Source organism: Alligator mississippiensis, chromosome 1 (genome assembly GCF_030867095.1).
Source record: "Alligator mississippiensis isolate rAllMis1 chromosome 1, rAllMis1, whole genome shotgun sequence".
In the NCBI taxonomy this organism is placed as follows: Eukaryota; Metazoa; Chordata; order Crocodylia; family Alligatoridae; genus Alligator; species Alligator mississippiensis.
This window is the reverse complement of record NC_081824.1, coordinates 157,065,633-157,085,111: the sequence shown is the minus strand read 5'-3', so window position 1 is coordinate 157,085,111 and position 19,479 is coordinate 157,065,633. Positions and strand designations below refer to the sequence as shown.

The 19,479-nt window shown below is 39.4% G+C and overlaps 1 protein-coding gene across 5 annotated transcripts in view; it reads right to left on the bottom strand.

The window, feature by feature from the left end:
* Window positions 1–8,823: 8,823 nt before the first annotated feature.
* The window catches only part of CHRM3 (cholinergic receptor muscarinic 3), a 528,683-nt gene continuing 518,027 nt past the window's right edge, over window positions 8,824–19,479 (bottom strand). For all 5 annotated transcript variants that reach the window (XM_059715729.1, XM_059715730.1, XM_059715723.1 and 2 more), the window contains one exon: window positions 8,824–13,464. In XM_059715729.1, the coding sequence (XP_059571712.1) occupies window positions 11,641–13,449 (1,809 nt within the window). In that variant the 5' untranslated portion in view covers window positions 13,450–13,464 and the 3' untranslated portion in view covers window positions 8,824–11,640. The remainder of the gene's footprint in view (window positions 13,465–19,479) is intronic.

Below are 19,479 nucleotides of genomic sequence, written 5' to 3'. Positions count from 1 at the left end.
ATTAATGCACAATACATAGCTGAGGCGTGCAAACACTGACACCATTAAAGCAGTGCAAAAGCATTTAACCTGCTTAAAGTGTCATGCACACATGCCTCTCATTTCGTCTACACACTGTAGATGCACCCAGGGAGGCTTTAAAAATTCTCATCTGTTTATAAGGATATGGAAGTGTTTTCTGTTATTCAATAGAGGGCTTCCTCTATCCTCAGGCTAACTGTGATTTAAATGAATTTCTATGTTTTTTTGTATAAGTAACTTCTGAGGCTGAATTTTAAGAATTTTTGTGGAGTCTATTTGGGAATCTGACACAGATACTGAACATTTCTTGTCGTGGACTCATGATTGAAAGCCTTTCCTAGACATGCCATTGAGAAAGTACCAGAGAAATGTAGATTCATTTAATATTTTCAAAACTTACAGAATATTTATTTATACAGACAAATGTAGATTCAGGTTAATGTCTGTAGAACTTGCTTCAATCCATACTCATAAATACAATACAAACAGCTTTCAAATTAAAAGAACTGGAAAACACATCAGGGGACACACATGTTCATCAGACTCCTGTAATGTCATTAGTGCTAGCTCTATTGCTATCAACATAATATCAGCCTTATTCACCTGGGAGTAGAAGGTTTAGAGACTCAATTTCACAACTGCATTACTGAGATCAAATTGCCTCCTGAATGCTCAAATCACAGTAGCTCAAAGTCTCACAGCAGCTCAAAAATGACAGTACATCATTTCCAGTTTAGATTTAGACAAAATTTGACATTAGATTCAGATGAGAGTGGAGAAGAATCTGTTTTGGGCCTCTGGTTTTATAACTGTGACCATTAAAACACTTTCTGAAATGAAATCTTCATATTTTCCCAAGCAGGAAGCAACTGTGACCACCTGAAACCTGACATCCTGCTCCTGCCTTTGTTTCAAGATAATTTGCACATCACAGATCCTCACAGGAGGTGAGAGGCTCCATAACAGCTATGAACTGACTGCCCAGAGGAGTTTTTCATCTACTGACTCCTTGGTGAAATCCTATGAAATATGAACTTTAATTTCTACCCAGGAGAACGTTTACAATCTTTTCTCCAATGCCTGATGAAGGGTGTTTGTGCTCAAAAGCTTGCAATTAAAGATTTTTTTTTTTTTGCAAAAATCTTGTAGCTCTAATAAAAGATATCGTCTCTGCTATGAGTCCTGATTACCATTAAAACAGGCATTTGAGATGAATCTCTATCTGAACAGGCAAAATGTAGGTAAAAATGAAACAGTTATAAATTCTGGAAAAAATTCCATTTAATGAAATTCTGCTTCCCTACTAATCTGTAATAACTTCTACTGAATACATCTGCAAAACATTGTAGGACACCAACATTTTCTCTGAGATAAAAATTCCCTTGATTTGACTACATTTCATACACACTTATGTAGTTCTTTCTTAAAAAATAAAGAAAGACTTGTGCTTTTTTTAAAAATTCAAGTTTTGCATAGATTTTTTTAAAGGTTATAAAAGTTGACATTTCCCATGGTCCTTCCCAGCAATAGTGTTTTGCTTCTGAAAACAACTGTGAGAAAGCAAATCTAACTTTGACTTCTATAGGATACCCTGGATTTCAATTCATATTTAGTTGCAAGTTCATAATAAGGACAACTCTTGCACTTTTAACAGATAATTTAGAGATCAAGTTTAGAAAATTATCAGTGACCAATTGTGTTTTAGAATACATTTTAAAATGTAAAGAACACAAATTTATTGCAGGGGCATTATTGTTGCATTACCAACGTTAGACCTAGATGTGAATTTGGGGGTCCTTTAGCATTTAATTTAGAAAGTTTTGCTTTATTTTGTTTTCAGAATATTTAATCCTTTTGTTTAACCTTTTTTAATTTAGGGATTTTTAAAAAATAATGACATTTTGAAGCAAGTCTGAACAGAATATTTTGCCATATCTGATATAAACAGAATGTTTCAACGTTTCCAAACCATTTCTCTCAATTTTGTCTGAAACTATTCATGTGATTTAAGTTAAAATGAAGAGACAGAAAAAATAGTTTAAAAAGTGTGCTGGACTGAACATTAGTCATTATGTTTATTGCTTAGGCCCATATCCTAGGATACATCCACACAATGCAGAGTGCACTGCAGTGGACGTGGTTGGTGATGAGTTCAGAGCAAATATAGTGTTATGTCACTTTTATGCCTCTACCATTCTGATTGGCCTCCAACATAAAAAAGACCTTATAGCTGTCCCATTTTTTACCAGTTCAGTATGGCCAAGTCCTCTTTCTGTGAGGCTTATCTATGCTAGAGTTTGTTTGGAGCTACTTCAGTGGCTCCTCATTACTCAAAGATTCCTCCATGTAGAAAATAGCTTCAGAAACTTGGATATATAGGCTTGAAGCCAGACAATGGTAGGATCTGGCCCTGAGACATTATTTCCATTACATTGAGACATCTGATCTTCCCAGTATTTTACCCATGAGTAAGATAAATATTCACTATGCCCTTTTGAATAATTTGAAAACTGGATTAAAATCTCCACATTTAGCAGTATTTTTCTGTGGGTGTCTTCTATTGTTAAACACAGCTAATTGAATAGTGTTTACCACAGACTCCAGGCATCGTTTTATTTTAAACATACAACTGATTATTTCTGAGGTATGAAACCAGCAAATATTTCATTTGAAATTCATGAAGACCCAATGCCTTCTGCATTACTATCCCACCATTCAGTGCTACACTGCTAAAATGAGGATAGTTCAAAAAGGCTTGACTTGGGCATCACTCTAAAAAGTATATAGCATAGCTGAAGATGATTTATGTTCTTGGCTCACAAAGCCAATCATATGCTGAACTGATTTGGGCACTGTTTTGCATATGTTTATTCACCCTTATGCACAAGAAGGATATGAGCATCTATAAAAACTTTTAATGTCTTGTTTTTTTCCAAGCTTTTTGCCAAGTTAAATAAATTGTAAGACTTCACTGAGTTGGAAGTGAGCTGGATCTCCTTACCACAGTTAAGCTGAATGTTTTCATCACCGCTGTCCTAAGCTCCCTTTGAAACTTGCAACATGTGTCCCAGTGAAACTCAATCAAAACGTTATTAAACAAAAAAAAGAAAAGAAAAAGGAAAAGATGAATGATCTGGACACACTTGCACCATGCATTTTTCAGGGCCAACAGGGAAACAAGATTTTCAGGCTGTGCACAGCTTTACCCATAAGATCAGCAAATGAAGATGCAGTTTCATACCACATGGGAAGCAAGTTCCAGAGGCTTTTCCTCCCCCCCTCCCTTTATTTTGTGTATATTGGTGAAACCAATAATTCTGAGAAGAGCTATTTTTTTGTCTGAAACAATTTTGTGCTGATGGCCTACCTTATGTTGACCACATACTTCTCTTCACAGAGGCCAGAGACTTGTAGGATGATCCACATGGATGGATTCCTGTATCCCTGCTGAACCAAACTACACCAGAGACACAGGAGATTCATAGATTCATAGATGTTAGGGTCGGAAGGGACCTCAATAGATCATCGAGTCCGACCCCCTGCATAAGCAGGAAAGAGTGCTGGGTCTAGATGACCCCAGCTAGATGCTTATCTAACCTCCTCTTGAAGACCCCCAGGGTAGGGGAGAGCACCACCTCCCTTGCGAGCCCGTTCCAGACCCTGGCCACTCGAACTGTGAAGAAGTGTTTCCTAATGTCCAATCTAAATCTGCTCTCTGCTAGCTTGTGGCCATTATTTCTTGTAACCCCCGGGAGCACCTTGGTGAATAAATACTCACCAATACCCTTCTGTGCCCCCATGATGAACTTATAGGCGGCCACAAGGTCGCCTCTCAACCTTCTCTTGCGGAGGCTGAAAAGATCCAGTTTCTCTAGTCTCTCCTCGTAGGGCTTGGTCTGCAGGCCCTTAACCATACGAGTGGCCCTTCTCTGGACCCTCTCCAGGTTATCCGCATCCCTCTTGAATTGCGGCGCCCAGAATTGCACGCAGTACTCCAACTGCGGTCTGACCAGCACCCGATAGAGGGGAAGTATCACCTCCTTGGACCTATTCGTCATGCATCTGCTAATGCATGATAAAGTGCCATTGGCTTTTTTGATGGCTTCATCACACTGCGACTCATGTTCATCTTGGAGACCACTAGGACTCCAAGATCCCTTTCCACATCCGTACCACCCAGCAGGTCATTCCCTAGGCTGTAGGTGTGCTGGACATTTTTCCTCCCTAGGTGCAGCACTTTGCATTTCTCCTTGTTGAATTGCATTCTGTTGTTTTCTGCCCACTTGTCCAACCTGTCCAGGTCTGCTTGCAGCTGTTCCCTGCCCTCCGGTGTGTCTACATCTCCCCATAGCTTTGTATCATCTGCAAACTTGGACAGAGTACATTTCATTCCCTCATCCAAGTCACTGATGAAGACATTAAAGAGTATCGGTCCAAGGACCGAACCCTGTGGGACCCAATGCCCACACCCTTCCAGGTCGAAACCGACCCATCCACCACGACTCTCTGGGTGCGACCCTCCAGCCAATTCGCCACCCACCGGACTGTGTAGTCATCCAAGTCACAGCCTCTTAACTTGTTCACCAGTATGGGGTGGGATACCATATCGAAGGCCTTCCTGAAGTCCAAGTATACGACATCCACCCCTCCTCCTGTGTCCAGGCGTTTCATAACCTGGTCATAAAAAGAAACTAGATTGGTCAGGCACGATCTGCCTGCCACAAACCCGTGCTGATTTCCCCACAGCATAATTTGCCCTGCCGGGCTCTCACAAATGTGAGCCTTGATAATTTTTTCAAAGACTTTGCCAAGGATGGAGGTGAGACTGACTTGCCTATAGTTGCCCGGGTCCTCCTTCCTCCCCTTTTTGAAAATGGGGACCACGTTGGCCCTTTTCCAGTCCTCTGGGACTTGGCCCATGCACCACGAGCTTTCAAATATTCCCGCCAGTGGCTCTGCAATGACGTCGGCCAGTGCCTTCAGCACCCTCGGATGGAGCTCATCCGGGCCTGCCGACTTAAAGGCATCCAGTTCTTCCAAATGACTCTGCACCATCTCAGGGTCTACGTATGGAAGTCTGGCGCCTTGCTGCTGCCTCTCTACAACCCCAGTGAGAGACTCGTCGTGCCCCTCACTTAGGAACACTGAGGCAAATAACTCGTTGAGGAGTTCAGCCTTGTCCCCCCTGTCTGTCACCAATTGTTTCTGCCCATTTTGGGAGATGGGCTGCTCAGAGCAACCTGCAGGATCAGGTTCAGAGTGGATACTCTTCCTTTTCCCATCTCAGCCAAGAGAGAATCTGCTCTTAGAAACATAGGGTTTGACTCTGATCTCTGGTGTAAACCCAAAATAACTCTAGTAAAATTGATCAAATTTAACCTAGTGCAAAACTGGTGCCAGGTTTCAACAAGTGAAATCCAGGACATTTCTGTCCTCAGTTAATGTAAAAGTCCAAAGCCCCTGCATAATATTTCTAAAAGAAACATTTTTACAAATAAAGAGACTGTATTCTGAGAGTGGCACTTTACAGAAAGGTATAGACTCTTTCCAAGCATGATATGTAGAATATAAGTAAAAACAGAACAGTTGTCAGGTTAAAGTTTATGAAGCATTAAAAATCCCAACAACCCTGCCATTTAGGTCTCTTTAGCCTAAAGAAGGGAAGCTTGAGAGGGGACTTGATAACTGCTTACTGCTATATCAGAGGAGTGCATCAGGAGCTTGGTGAACAACTGTTTAGTAGGGCAGCCCCAGGGAAGACCAGGACCAATGGATATAAACTCCAGGAAGGCCACTTCAGGCTTCATACCAGGAAAAACTGCTTCATGGTTAGGGTGTCCAGACTGTGGAATAAACTCCCTCCTGAGGTGGTGCAGTCACCTACCCTGGAGGTTTTCAAGAGGAGACTGGACAGTCACCTCTCTGGGGTCACTTAACCCCAGTTGTCTTCCTGCCTAGAGCAGGGTAGGGGAGGGGGCTGGACCCAATGACCTGCAAGGTCCCATCCAGCCCCTAACAATCTATGAATCTATGAATTTTAAGGCTGACAATCCCAGTATAATTTTACATATACTTTCATATAAATGGTACTGTGTGTCCACATGTTTATATGCAGTGCTTAGTTCATACTTACACTGCACTTACACTAGCAGAATATATATTACCCAGAGAGAAATAAACACACCTTTGCACAACATTTTTCTGGGATAGCCATGTGATAAAATAGTATTTATTCTGACTCTTTACCTGTACTCTGCCCACTTATCCATCTCTGCCAGGATTAATTCAAACAATTTCAAAGCACTAAGCAGCTGAAAATATCAACCATTAAAAAAAAAGGAAGCGTGTTTATAAATGGCTACAATAACTTTTCTGTAGTCAAGAAAAATAAATAAATAAAAAGACCTCAACATTCAATATTGCAGGATCTACCATGCCTAGATGTGAGTGAAGTGAAGTTATACTGATAAATACTGGAAATCTTTTCTCTCTAGTAATACACTAGAATATATGGCAAGCAGAAACTGAAAAAAAGTGAAATTGCTTACCACAGAGAGGAGGGAAAGAGGAAAGTATACCATAAATGCTTAGAAATTAAATGAATGGTACAGAGAAGGTAGATCAGGAACTTCTGTTCATCTAGTCTCATAACACAAAAGCAAAGGGTCACTTGAGGGTCATGAATTTGGTTAAATCTGAAAGTGACAAAAAGATATGCTTGTACACACAACCCTTATCTCAAGTATCAGACTCATTGCCAGGAGATATCATTGAGTCAAATGTCTCTTTTTCTAAACTGAAAAGTCTTAGCCTATTTACTGGTAATCCCTCCCCATATGGAAACCCCTCCATATGTCTGATCATCTTTGTTGCACTTCTCTGTACCTTTCCTTTTTCTTCTATACCCTTTTTGAGATGTGAGAACCAAAACTGCACACAATCTTCAAGGTGTGGGTGAACCACAGATTTATAAAAGGAGAAGAATGATACTGCTTTGTTTAGATTGCTTTCTTAATAATACTTAACATTTTGTTTGCCTTTTTCACTGCTGCTGAACACTGAATGGATGTCTTTAATGAACTACCCACAATGCATTCAAGATTCCTTTTCTGTGAGGTAACAGCTGACATAAAGTCCATCACTGTGTGTGTATATTTTGGGTTATTTTTTCCCATATATATCATTTTACCGTATCAAAGTTGAATTTAATCTGTCATTTTGTTGCCCATTTCACTCCATTTTGCAAGATACTTCTGTAGTTCTTGGTTTTTACCACCCTGAATAATTGTCATCTGCAAACTTGGCCACCACACTGTTCCTTTCTTTCCAGATCATTTATCAATGTATTAAACAAAAACAAAAACATGTTTAGAAACAGATATTACAGATTTTTCAGGGTAGTAAATCTTTCTAAATATCCTAACAAAAATCCTAGGATAGCTGGACTAAAGCTTGGGGGTTGGACTCAATGATCCTCTGGGGTCCCTTCCAGTCCAATGTCTATGAAATCTATGAGAGATCAAATAGAAAATGAGCTAGTCAAGAGTGCTTGCTAGATGCAATTTATCACAAATCTTCGCACAATATCACATAGATATCTCTACCATATGTGCATATTGTATAATTATGTGTATATATTTGAAACTACTGGCACTGTCAGCCAAGAAAGAGATAAAAATAGATTTCCTTTTTGCTTTGATGTTTGCTGTCTGTACAGGAGAAGTGAGTCAACTTTGAGACATGCTTTCATTTGTTCTATACACAAGATTGATAACGGACCAAGCTTTCTTCTGGCCATTTTTACAGTAAAGCAACAACATGCAATGTCTCAGAAAAGGGAAAAAAATATTTTAGCAAGGTCATGGATAACAGACGAGTAAGATGAAATTGCTCAGCACATCCATTTGGCTGTATTTTTTGTCTCACAGAACTGTTAGGTCCCCTTATATGATCTGATATTTCAGAATACTTAGTAACCATAAATCCCAGTGAAGGTAATGGGAACTGAATGTGCTCAGCACCTTTGAAAAATAAGACAATTAATGCATTTCTATGTATTTCTTTATATTAGGACAATGAGAAGTACAGAAGTAGACCCACAATCTAATTTTACCAGATAGCCATGACAAGAAGTTCATAACAAAAGAAAAGAGCTTCTTTCACTATTATAATTGTGCTGGCTTGCTGGGTCAGGCATAAGCATATTTTTTATAGAACCTGAAGTTATATAAAATAATCAAATTTCTATAATTCAAATAATTTACACAAGCCCACTACATGCAAGAGCAGGGGTTACTGAATGTGCAGTTATCTTAGAGAGAGCTTTACAGAATCTAGCATTTTGATACTGTTCTGGGGGCCCATCTTATACAATTTATTCAGTGATCTAAAAGTCCCTACTGGGTGCAAATGAACCTACTCTAATGGGGTCCAATTCTGCAAAGCTGAAGTTAATGGGAGCAGCAGTGGGTCTAAAAGAAGGCCTGCTGTCCAACTTACTCTGTTGATGTGAAGAGGTTCATACAATGGAGCTCCTTGTCTGCACCCAGTGACAGTTTTACAGCATTTGTGACTCCCCTTCCTTCCATCATAGCTGAGGCATTACTGCAGCTTTGTTTTTTTAGAAGAAATGCTGTGTTAGATTATACCACGTGTATTGCTTTTTCCTTTCTTGCCCACACATGTAATTATGCGTGTGTATATGCATAGAAGCAACATCTATGTTTGTGCATGTATACGTAATCCCTGGGTGTGCATATGTATAAAATGCAAATACATAAACACAAGCAAAATATATATTAATTTGATTACATTTGTTTAGAATTTTATTTTCAAATAAGCCAAATTTTGAATATTTTATAGTGCATGTTCCATTAAGTAAATAGAAAACTAAATTAATCTATGCTACAATATGTGTATACATACATAATTTTCTATGTCTGCAAATAACATTTTCAAGCCTGTTCACACATCAAAAACCAGATTGTTTATTTTTTCTCTGAAAACAATCCAAAGGTTTTAACTATTCCTATCATGTAAACAATGCCGACAGTTGTTTTCAGAAGAAGCTTAGCTGTGTTAAAAAAATATTTTCCACGTAACAATATGCCATAGATTCTCTTGCTGAACTCTAGTTTCCGTCCTGGCTCTCACATTTTGTGTATGTAGGGCACTATTTAGATATCAGAAGATAACAATATGGCAATATCTATATATCTAGATATCTAGATATATATATGTTAAAACATTAGTTAGGTCAACTTGAGTAACAAAATGAATTTTAGATACTCATTTCTTTGTGTCTCAGTTCTGTAGAATAAAGTTCTGTAATTTTCTGTGAATATTAGAAGACACACTAGGGGCTCTTAAAATAAATCTTTGGTTGTATGTGCCTAAAAGAGCTGATTCATCAGTTATTGTCTTCTCCGCCATTAAATGTGACTGTCATATACAGCTCAAAATCTACTTTTTCTTAGTTTTTATTAAAGCTAAAGCATAGCTTGCAAACTTTGTTTTAGATTGGCATTTTAATAGAACTCATACAAAGAAAGGAGCAATGTATGTCAGGAATATGAACACTTGGTTTAGTGCCATAAAATCTTGATATAGTCTATTCATTGCTCAAGCAAACCTTTATGAATCACTTTCAAAGGATACTACAGTTGAAGACTGAAGAGCAATACTTATCAACATTAAATAAACATTTGGTGAAATATGTATAAATATTTCTTCATATAAACATAACACAAAATTAAATAGTTCAGATACACAGACACCATTTAATATACTTCCACTGTTGTCAAAATCATCTGTAAACACCATCTCACACTGAATACAAAAGCAGCTTTTACACTGGTTCTGTGTTCACAACACTGATGCCCCTTTAAAAAGGAAGGGGTTTCTTTTCTTATTTTTATTTTTTATTTTCAGCAAAATAAGACTGTGAGCAAAAAAAAAAAAAGTTTTGGTCAGCTCAAAGGATAATACAAAATACAAATTTGTCTTTCAACATGTAACTAAATCAGATTTGGAACAATATGTAAAAGTACAGTTCTTTCCTCAGGGGATCTCTGACTTTTATAAAGTACACACTGTTTGGTGTAGATCACATCATAAATACCAGGAAACACTGGTCATGTCTAAGCTATAAATATTAAAGCCCTTTTAAAATTTTTCTTTATCAGAAAGTGCCAGGTTTTAAGTTGGTGATTGCCACTATTTTTTGTTACGTGGAATAACCCAGGGTTGAACATAATTGGATGCATTTATCTTGATAATGTTTAAAACAGATTGTGAAAAAAAAACATGTTTGAATCAATGTCCTTCAGTTTCAAAACAGTCCAAGATTTCTTCTACACAAACCTTTTGCATCTGGAGGCGATGCTAACAGTCTGTACAAGTGCAAGGCCCCCTCTAAGTTTGTATGAAATAGAGAAAATCACAAGTCCCTGCACTTTAAATACAGCCATTCAGTCTGGGAAAACTATGAATCCCTGAATCCCATGCTCTCTACCTTGAGTTTAGTAGCTAGGCTCCGCTACCTACAGTTCTTCTGGTGAGGTATGAGCGCTTGGACTCAGATGCAGCACTGTATACACCTACCTGTAGTTTTATCAGGCTGTATCTCTGTATTAAAGTTTAGGTTGATATGTGCACATGGGAAAATTCTGTACTGAGCTCACAGTGCAGTTCAGCCAGCTCCATTCCAAATCTCTGTGAATTGCACTGGGTTTTAAAGAGAAATTAGAATGACAAGTAGAAAATAATGAAATAAATCTACACTTGGAGAATAATTTGCCAAATAATTTATTTCACTCATATACCACAATGATGGGAGCCATGTAAAGACCTACACTGATAAATCACTTCTTTCCTGGTATATGTCCGTGTGTGTCTAAATATATATTATGTGACTGTGAGTGTACATTGTGTACTCTCTCTCACGTGTACACACATACATATACATGTGCACACACATGCGCGCGCACACACACACACACACACACACAACATGAGCTGCAAAAATAGGTACTGAATAAGTTTTAAGAATCAGGGCTACAATTAACAATACACCGAAAGAGGAGAACACAAGGAAGCTCAACCAGGACAACAAGAAGTAGTTTTGCAACCTATACAGTGTTTTAAATAATTTCATACTCATGTTTTGCTAGTTTGCTGTGTCCAGATGTGACTTAACTTGAAACTTGTTGGATTCCTTGGAAAACAGTTGGTCTAGATAGATGTGCTTACCTGAGATCCCAGAGTTGATTACAATCAAAAACCTGGGCAGATCAGTAATGAGTTTATAATTGCTATACAACTTGTAACATTGTAGGAAAACTTTATTAAGTCTTTCATTTCCTTAATAAAAATCTTGAAGTGTATTTGTTTTTGCTGAATTCAGATTTGATTTTCATACTAAACTGGATTTATTAAAAGGAAACATAAGCTGGCAGCTGCTTTCATGTTTTTCATGATGATCAAACATTTTCATCAGCACTCTGGAACCGCCCTCCCTCCCAAATCCATTCTCCCTTTGCTGTCGATATATATATATATATATATATATATACACACACACATATATCTATATTTTTTCATTTGTTAAAAAATACTATTCTATGAAGCCTCCCGAGGGATCCGCTTATGAAAAATGACTGACTGCCTCTGCTGATACTGCTGTTTGCGTCGTTTCCGTTTGTCACACTGGCACAGCAGTAACATCTTGAAGGTGGTTCTGAAAGTTTTGTTACACAGTGCGTAGCACATAGGGTTCACTGTGCTGTTGATGTAACAAAGCCAATACCCCAGGTTCCAAAAAGTCTTGGGGATACAGTCCTCACAAAAGGTGTTCACCAGAACCATGATATTATATGGGGTCCAGGTGATAATGAAGGCAAACAAAATGGCACTGAGTGTCTGTGCTGCTTTCTTCTCTTTAATAAGTGACATTCGTTTTCGCTTGGTGATCTGACTTCTGGTCTTCAAGGCAAACTTTTTTGCCAGAGTGGCTTCCTTAAACGACAGAGGCAGGGCTGCAGGTGTCGTAGTCACAGATGAAATGCCATCAGCAGTCTTGTTTGTTTCTGCTGCTGACCCTGGTTGAACTGGAAGCTTAGAAAAACTCTTCTGGAAAATCCCCTCATCATCCACACTCTTCTGAGCATGCAGCTTTTTATGTTTCCTCTCCTTTGATTCAGTGTCAGATTTCTGTAGTTCATCCCCTGACACGTGCAAATCTTCTGAGGAGGGTAGCTTTGTGGAGTTGAGGATGGCACTGTGACCAGGAAGCTTCAGCACAATGGAATAAATGGCTCTCGTCTCCGAGGCAATGTCTTCTTCATCAGAGGAGGCAGAGTTTTCAAGAGAGGCGGCAGCATCATTGTTGTTCCAGCTGTCACTACTGCTGTGCTCCTGATCCCCTGGATCTGCACTGGGTTTCCAGCTCTTTGCTGTGAGCCAGAAGTGGCAGCGTCTGAATTTCCTTCTGTTGGAGTGCTTCAGGCTTTGCTGCTGCAGCTCATAGCTGCTGCAGCTTCTGGAACTGCCGGTTTGATGGACAAACTGCACTGCCTCTGCTTCGGTGCCAGAGGCTTGTAGCCCTGCTAACTCTTTGGTGCGCTTCTCTGTCTCCTTGTAGATCCTCCAGTACAAAATACTCATAATGGTGACCGGCAAATAAAAGGCAGCTATGGCGGTGCCAAAAGTGATGATAGGTACACTTAAAAACTGGATAAAACATTCATTGGGAGGCACAGTCCTTTTCCCAACAAAATACTGCCAGAACAAGATGGCAGGGGCCCAAAGAATGAATGAGATGACCCACGCTAAGCCAATCATCACTCCAGCCCTTTTTGTTGTTCGTTTAGCTCTGTATGTAAGTGGCCTAGTGATGGAAAAATACCTGTCAAAACTTATGACAAGGAGATTCATGACAGAGGCATTGCTGGCTACATAGTCAATGGACAGCCAAAGATCGCAGGCCAAGTTCCCCAAAGCCCATTGGCCCATGATGATATATGTGGTGGAAAGGTTCATGGAAATAACACCAATGATCAAATCGGCACAAGCAAGGCTGAGCAGGAAATAATTGTTGACTGTTTTCAGTTGTTTGTTAACTTTAAATGCTGCAATCACTAGAATGTTTCCTATGATTGTCACCAGAGCCAGGATACCAGTGAGAAAAGCAATCAAAACTACTTGCCACACAGTATGTCCGCCAAGAGGGTCTTTGCCTGTTTCATTAAGGGATGCATTGGTTGCTTCTACAGAGGTGAAGGGAAAACTCTCATTTTTTTGAGTGAAGTCATAGCTGCCAGTGAATAATGTTGTATCATCAACAGGTCCTGGTCCTTGGGTATCTCTGTTCCAGAAGGAGCTCACATTTGAAACCAAGGGGGAGATTGTACTGTTATTGTGCATGATCATTGTGTCTCTGACAGTCTGTAGAAAAAGAAAAAGAAAACAGACAATGCATAAAGAGATCTTTTTTTCTGTAACTAGGTAGCACTTCAGGAGACTATCAATTTAAACAAATACTATATACCAAACACATCACTGATTTCACTCAAGTTACATGATCAGTTAATATCAGCTTTCCTTAATATCTTGGGATTGTTAATTAATTCCTAACGAACCAAAACCAGAGGTGTACTCTACCATGTGTGAATCTGAACTCATAACAAGAGCCAAATATCACTATCTTTATGAAAGATCAAAACAAACACTTACATCTTACCATACCATTACTTCGTGATGCTCAAAATCTGAACCAGATTGGAATTTTGCCAATTGATCTTCCATCTCTACTTGCCTTGTATAATATTACAAACAAATTATAATAATTATAAAATTATAATAATACTCCTGCTTTTCATTACATAAACTAGAGTTACATGGGGCCCATATTAAAACCGGCTAAGTTTGGTGTCAGCCAGACATCCATGAATCATATTTTGGAAATGTACTATTTGTACACTCAGTTGTTCATTTTATATATGTACATGTATATTTGCAAACTTGGACCAAAAATTCTGTGGACCTAATAGTTTCATCATATCACTGGGCTAATACATTAAAGCTGATCTACTGAGTCAAGATAAAACACTCAGAAAGGGCACTTTCCTTTTCAGTGTGATCATTAACCATTTTATGAAAATGGGAAGGATTATGAAATTGATTCATGATCACAGAAACAGTACACTTTTCCTAAGAACTTGCATAAAAAAATCAAGGTCTCTCTTAAAATAATGATTTTCTCTCTCCTCACTTTATCAAGTTCTATGATCCCTGACTAGGGAGATCACAAATGTAATTGTAAATAAATAAGTAAATGAATAAATGTTATAAAAACTCAAGTATTTTTTGTATAAGAAGCCTACATCTAAGAGTAGCAAAAATACCTTGTCTTTGTACTTTAGGTCAATCCAGAGTTGATATATAATGGCTTAATATAATAGAGTGAGGTGGGGATCTGGGTACTTGGGAATGATAAGGAACCTAATTTTAACTGCCTAAATTATGCTTTAGCTTACAGCATTTTGTACATTGTTACCAAGTCAGGTGGCAAGCTGGGTAAATAGACTGATGCCTACTCCACTTAGAGTTAATAAAAAGAGCATATTCTGGGAACCAAAGGTGAATAAATTCAATCCATTCAGTAAAAAAACAGGGCTATAGTGATTGTGCTTTGTTCAAATCTGATCTAATACAATCAGATTTTAGTGCATTCATAATTATAGCACTGGGGTGTTCAACAGAATAATTAGAGGGGAAAAAATAAGTATTTCTACAATTGTTGCAATATTTAATGGCATGCTAGTCACAACCAAGCATAATGTAACACATGCTATTATGTCAAGTCATACCATAATAAAAAAATATTCCAGGAAAAAAATCAGTAGAAAAATTATTTCAGGTAATACAAAGGGGGTGGGGAGAACTACGATACTAGCAATTAGTATACAATGGGCATGTCTACATGAGATGCTGTGTCAGTGCAGTAGTGAGCTCCAGTGATGTAGTTCATTGCTACAGCGATGTAGTGTCAGACACAAACCGTGATACCGATGCTACAATCACTATAGCAACAAGCTACAACACTGTAGCTCACCACTACGCTAAAAATAACCATGAGACACTGGGACCGCACAGTGATGGTGGGTACTGTGCAGTCATTTAGCACTTGCTAAGGCAAGTACTAAATGACTGCACAGTACCAAATGCGCAGTAAGAGGCATGTGTAGACGTGCCCTACATGTGTCTCTTATTTTATTATTATCATTATTATTAAAGTATCAAACAGTTTCACTAAAGCACAAAAGGGAAGAATTGATCTAGAAAAGATTAGATCATTCAATTTGTGGTAAATATAAGTTTTTATTGGTTTTAAAAATAAAATAAAGTAGCTTTCCATAACATGACATTATTTGCCATGTTATATATTATATTAGACTCTACCATTCATGCCATGTTTGCAGTACTCTAAAAACTTTAGAGGGGCTTTTCTCTGAGGCTCTAGAGGACAGAACAATGGACAATGGTTTCAAGCTGCAATAGGGGAAATATAGGTTGGAGGTTAGGAAGAACTTTCTGACTATGAGAGTAATCAAGCATGGGAACAAGCTACCTAGAGAAATTGTGGAATTTCCATCCTTGGAAGTTTTCAAGAAGAGATTAGACAGACCCTTGGCCAGAATGGTTGAGTCAAGAATGACCCTACCCTGAGCCAGGGACTGGATTAGATGACCTTGTGAGATCCCTTCCAGCTCTAGTTGCCTATGATAATTGATAATCTTATACTAAATAAAATATACTGTAGCAGTATCACCACTTTTTAAATAAATATCTGACATTCTGGGAAGTTATGGAAGAAGCTCAACCTTTTAGGTTTTCATATAATACTATATAGATGATATGATTCAGAGCCAAATTATGAGAAATTTCTGAGAGGGAACAGTACAAGCATTCAGCTTGCAGCCTCACAGTCCTGAGCAGGAGAATGGAGTGGTTGGGAAAGACTCCCCATGCCTTTCCCAGACCCGGGTCATCAGAGTCTGAGGAAATGCGGGGAGCCTTGTCATGCTGCTCGGCTCCCTCCCTCTGTTCTGGGGAGCAGGCAGGGAACAGCATGTGGCTGCACCTTCACTTCACTCCTGGTCTGCAGGAGTGGAGCAAAGGGGCAAAGGCCCACACTCTGGGAAAGGCACAGGGGAAGCTGCTGCTCAATTCCTGATCACAGAGTTGTCAAATGTACAGGCATTCATTCTTGTAAGGGAAACTCTCTTGCAGGGGAGATCTTCTAGGTGTTACCCTGGAGGATCTTTCTCCCATAGGGGGGCATGTTTCCTCTGGACGAAACTGAATTAATAGATGTACATTCCTAATTTCTACCAGGAAATTGGTGGTTTCCCTGTTAAAGACATACTGCCTGTATGGATAATAGATTCTGCTGAGAAGCTAGCTTCATAGCGTTGTTGTATGTTGACTCTGGAATGAGAGCTATTGTGTTAGCAGTTAGCCTAGGCTATTTTTGCAAATTACTGCATGGGACTGTTCTTCTAAAATTATATTCTCCCTCTACTTTGAAGGAATGGTGATGAGGCCACCTTCTGGTTTAGCTAGATCACATCATGTGCCTGAGTGAAGAAAAATGATGGTTGTATGAGCCATTGTTAACTGAGTATCAGCAGTGATATTGCTATCTGTCAGATACATTAGTGGATCAATAGAAAACATGCTGTTGAAGTGTTAAAATTGGGAATGAAAGATATCTTTTTTTACAGTTCACACATATGATGAGGTTAACCTAGACCAGTACAAGAGAGATTTTAATTGGCTACACTTGCCAACTGCATGTCAGATATGATTAATGTCAGAGAAAGCAGAGTTTTCTTCACTGACATTAAGGAACAGAGGACAGAACGAAAGAAAAAGGGGGGAAAAACACCCTCTACAGTAAAGCTCTACAACAAGGGTGACATCCATCATTTAGGTTGCTGATTGTGAAGCTTCAAACACTAGTCCATAACTTGGATTATATTATTAAAAAAACAATTTAAACTCAAGTGGAATTTAAAGTCCTTCAGAAGGAACTAGTTGGAGAAACAGACCAAGGTATCCCAGGAAATAAAACTCTCAGAGCAGGGACAGGTGTGAAAAATATATTCCCTAGGAATTAATAACAATAATATATGTTGCTTTGATAGGGCTTTACATTTCCAAAGCATAGCACAAACCTCAAATAACTGAAGTGGTAACCTCTGTGGAAAAGGATAGCAAAGCTACTAAAGAAGAGCTATATAACAAGCCCTGGCATAACCCAATATACATATACTGTATCATACCCTGGTAAACAAGGTGACAGTTACGGATTACTTTACAGCAGGTACTACAAATTACTGTCAATTGCTATGAATTTTCACCCCACATGAAGCTGCTGTTGTTTCAATTAATAGCTCATGTATGGGCCTAGACATTTACATTTCAACTTACGTTGACCATAGAGATAGCTGAAGTTGCAACTGCAACAAAGAAATGTTTTGGAAATGTCTAGACTCCGGAGACTAATACTTAAGGCACTCTTCTAAAAGACAGGAGGCTTTAGTTCAGATCCACTGTCTTCCTGAATCAGAGTATAGGTTTAAGTCAAGGTCTCCTACCTCTCAGGGGAGTGCCTTAATCACTAGACTATAGTCACTTTCACTTGCTCTTAATGAGCATTTGAGTGATTCATGAAGAGAGGAAGAAAGGCAACAGGGACGATTCAGAGCACCCCATCTGACAGTGGTTAGGGAAGCATCATAGGAAATAAGTGTTGCACTTCAAATCCCCTGAAACAGGAAGACAGTCCTCTGGGGCCCCATATCCCTGTGGAGTGATGGATAAGTGCTCATTTCCTGTTATATATTAAAAATCCCAAACAAAACTTTTATTTTCATTTGAATCACATCATTCCATTTTTTGTTTTTGTGATAAAAAACTATCTATGTATACACGGTGTTTAGATTCATCCAGGAAGAATAAGTAGTAAGACCAGGGTGCCTGACACAGGCTCGCTGTTTCAAAAAGTGCCATAAGATCACTAACTTCCTCATGCCTAACACCACAGAGAACTAGAAAGGATCATCTCAGTCCAAAGGAATACACCTACAACAATGTCAGACAAGGTTTTTTGGGTAAATCTGATATCTTTTATTAGACCAACTCAGATAGTTGGAAACATTCTTCTTTGAAAGCTTTCAGGTAAAAATACCCTTCACCAGGCTGAGGAAGCATCTGCAGTTAGTGTGTGCTCTTCCTGGATGGAATGAATAGTAAAGAAACCAGAGGCTAGCATGCATGCAAGAAAGCCAATCACTGAAGATGTAAATTGGGGAGTCAGTGGGTGAGATACGGGTTGGGAGTGGGGTGGAAGGGTAATGAATGTAGCTGGTAAATAACGGGGAGGTCCCTGGGGAGTCAGATGTTAGGCAGGTTATAATGTGTCATAAATCCAATATCTATATTTAGTCCAAGATTTTTTGTATCCAGTAGGTTGATGAAGTGAAGTTTGCAGGCTCATCTGTTAAAGGTGTTTTGTAAATTCACTTTGAGGATTAGAACTGAGAGATTGGAGAGAGAGAGAGTGGTTTTCTTGTGAGAAATATGCTCCCACAGGTAAGTGGGTATTCTTGTCTTTGATAGATATCCGGTGTGTGTTCATTCGGTAGCTGTTGTTTGGTCTTTCCTATGTATTTTCCGTCAGCGTATTTGGTGCAGCTGCTTCCTCAGCCTGACAAAGGGTATTTGTACCCAAAAGCATGCAAAGAAGAATTTTTCCAACTGCTTGAGTTGGCTCTGCTCCTGTCCACTCTGAGTCCAGCCCCAGGCCAGCCCACACACCAGAAAGAGGCTGGCACCACCCCTGTCAGGAGTGCACACCTCTGAGGGCTCAGCTGAGTGGGGCAGGCAGGGATTGCTGGTTACAGGGGGGTCTAAGGCAAATTTGGGCATGGCTATAGCGCCCCCCCCCACCAACATTGCCCCTAGCACTGCCCCTGCCTGCAAGGTATGGAGGCCCACCCCATAGACCCTTGGCAGCAGCAGCACAAAAAGGGGAAGGGGTCCTTCCTCCCCCTCCCACCCACTGGAGCCCAGGCCACAATAAATCCTCCTCTGCCTAGCAGGACTGAAAACAAGACCTATCAAAGGGTGGATGAGCTCCCTGTGAGCCAACGGCCACCCATACCTGGAGAGGAGATGGGCACCACCAAGTCACTCTGCTGGAAGAATCACCAATGATGCATAGCAACTCACCTCAGAATGGAGGAGGGTTGTTATAGCATCTAAGGTGCCCCAACAGTTGCAGCAGCTTTAGGACTGACTTGCCTTGACTTGAAGAAAAGAAAAAAACACCACCAAATGGAATGATCACAATCATTAATGGAAAGATGGTTTGAAAATATAGTTTTCAAATCA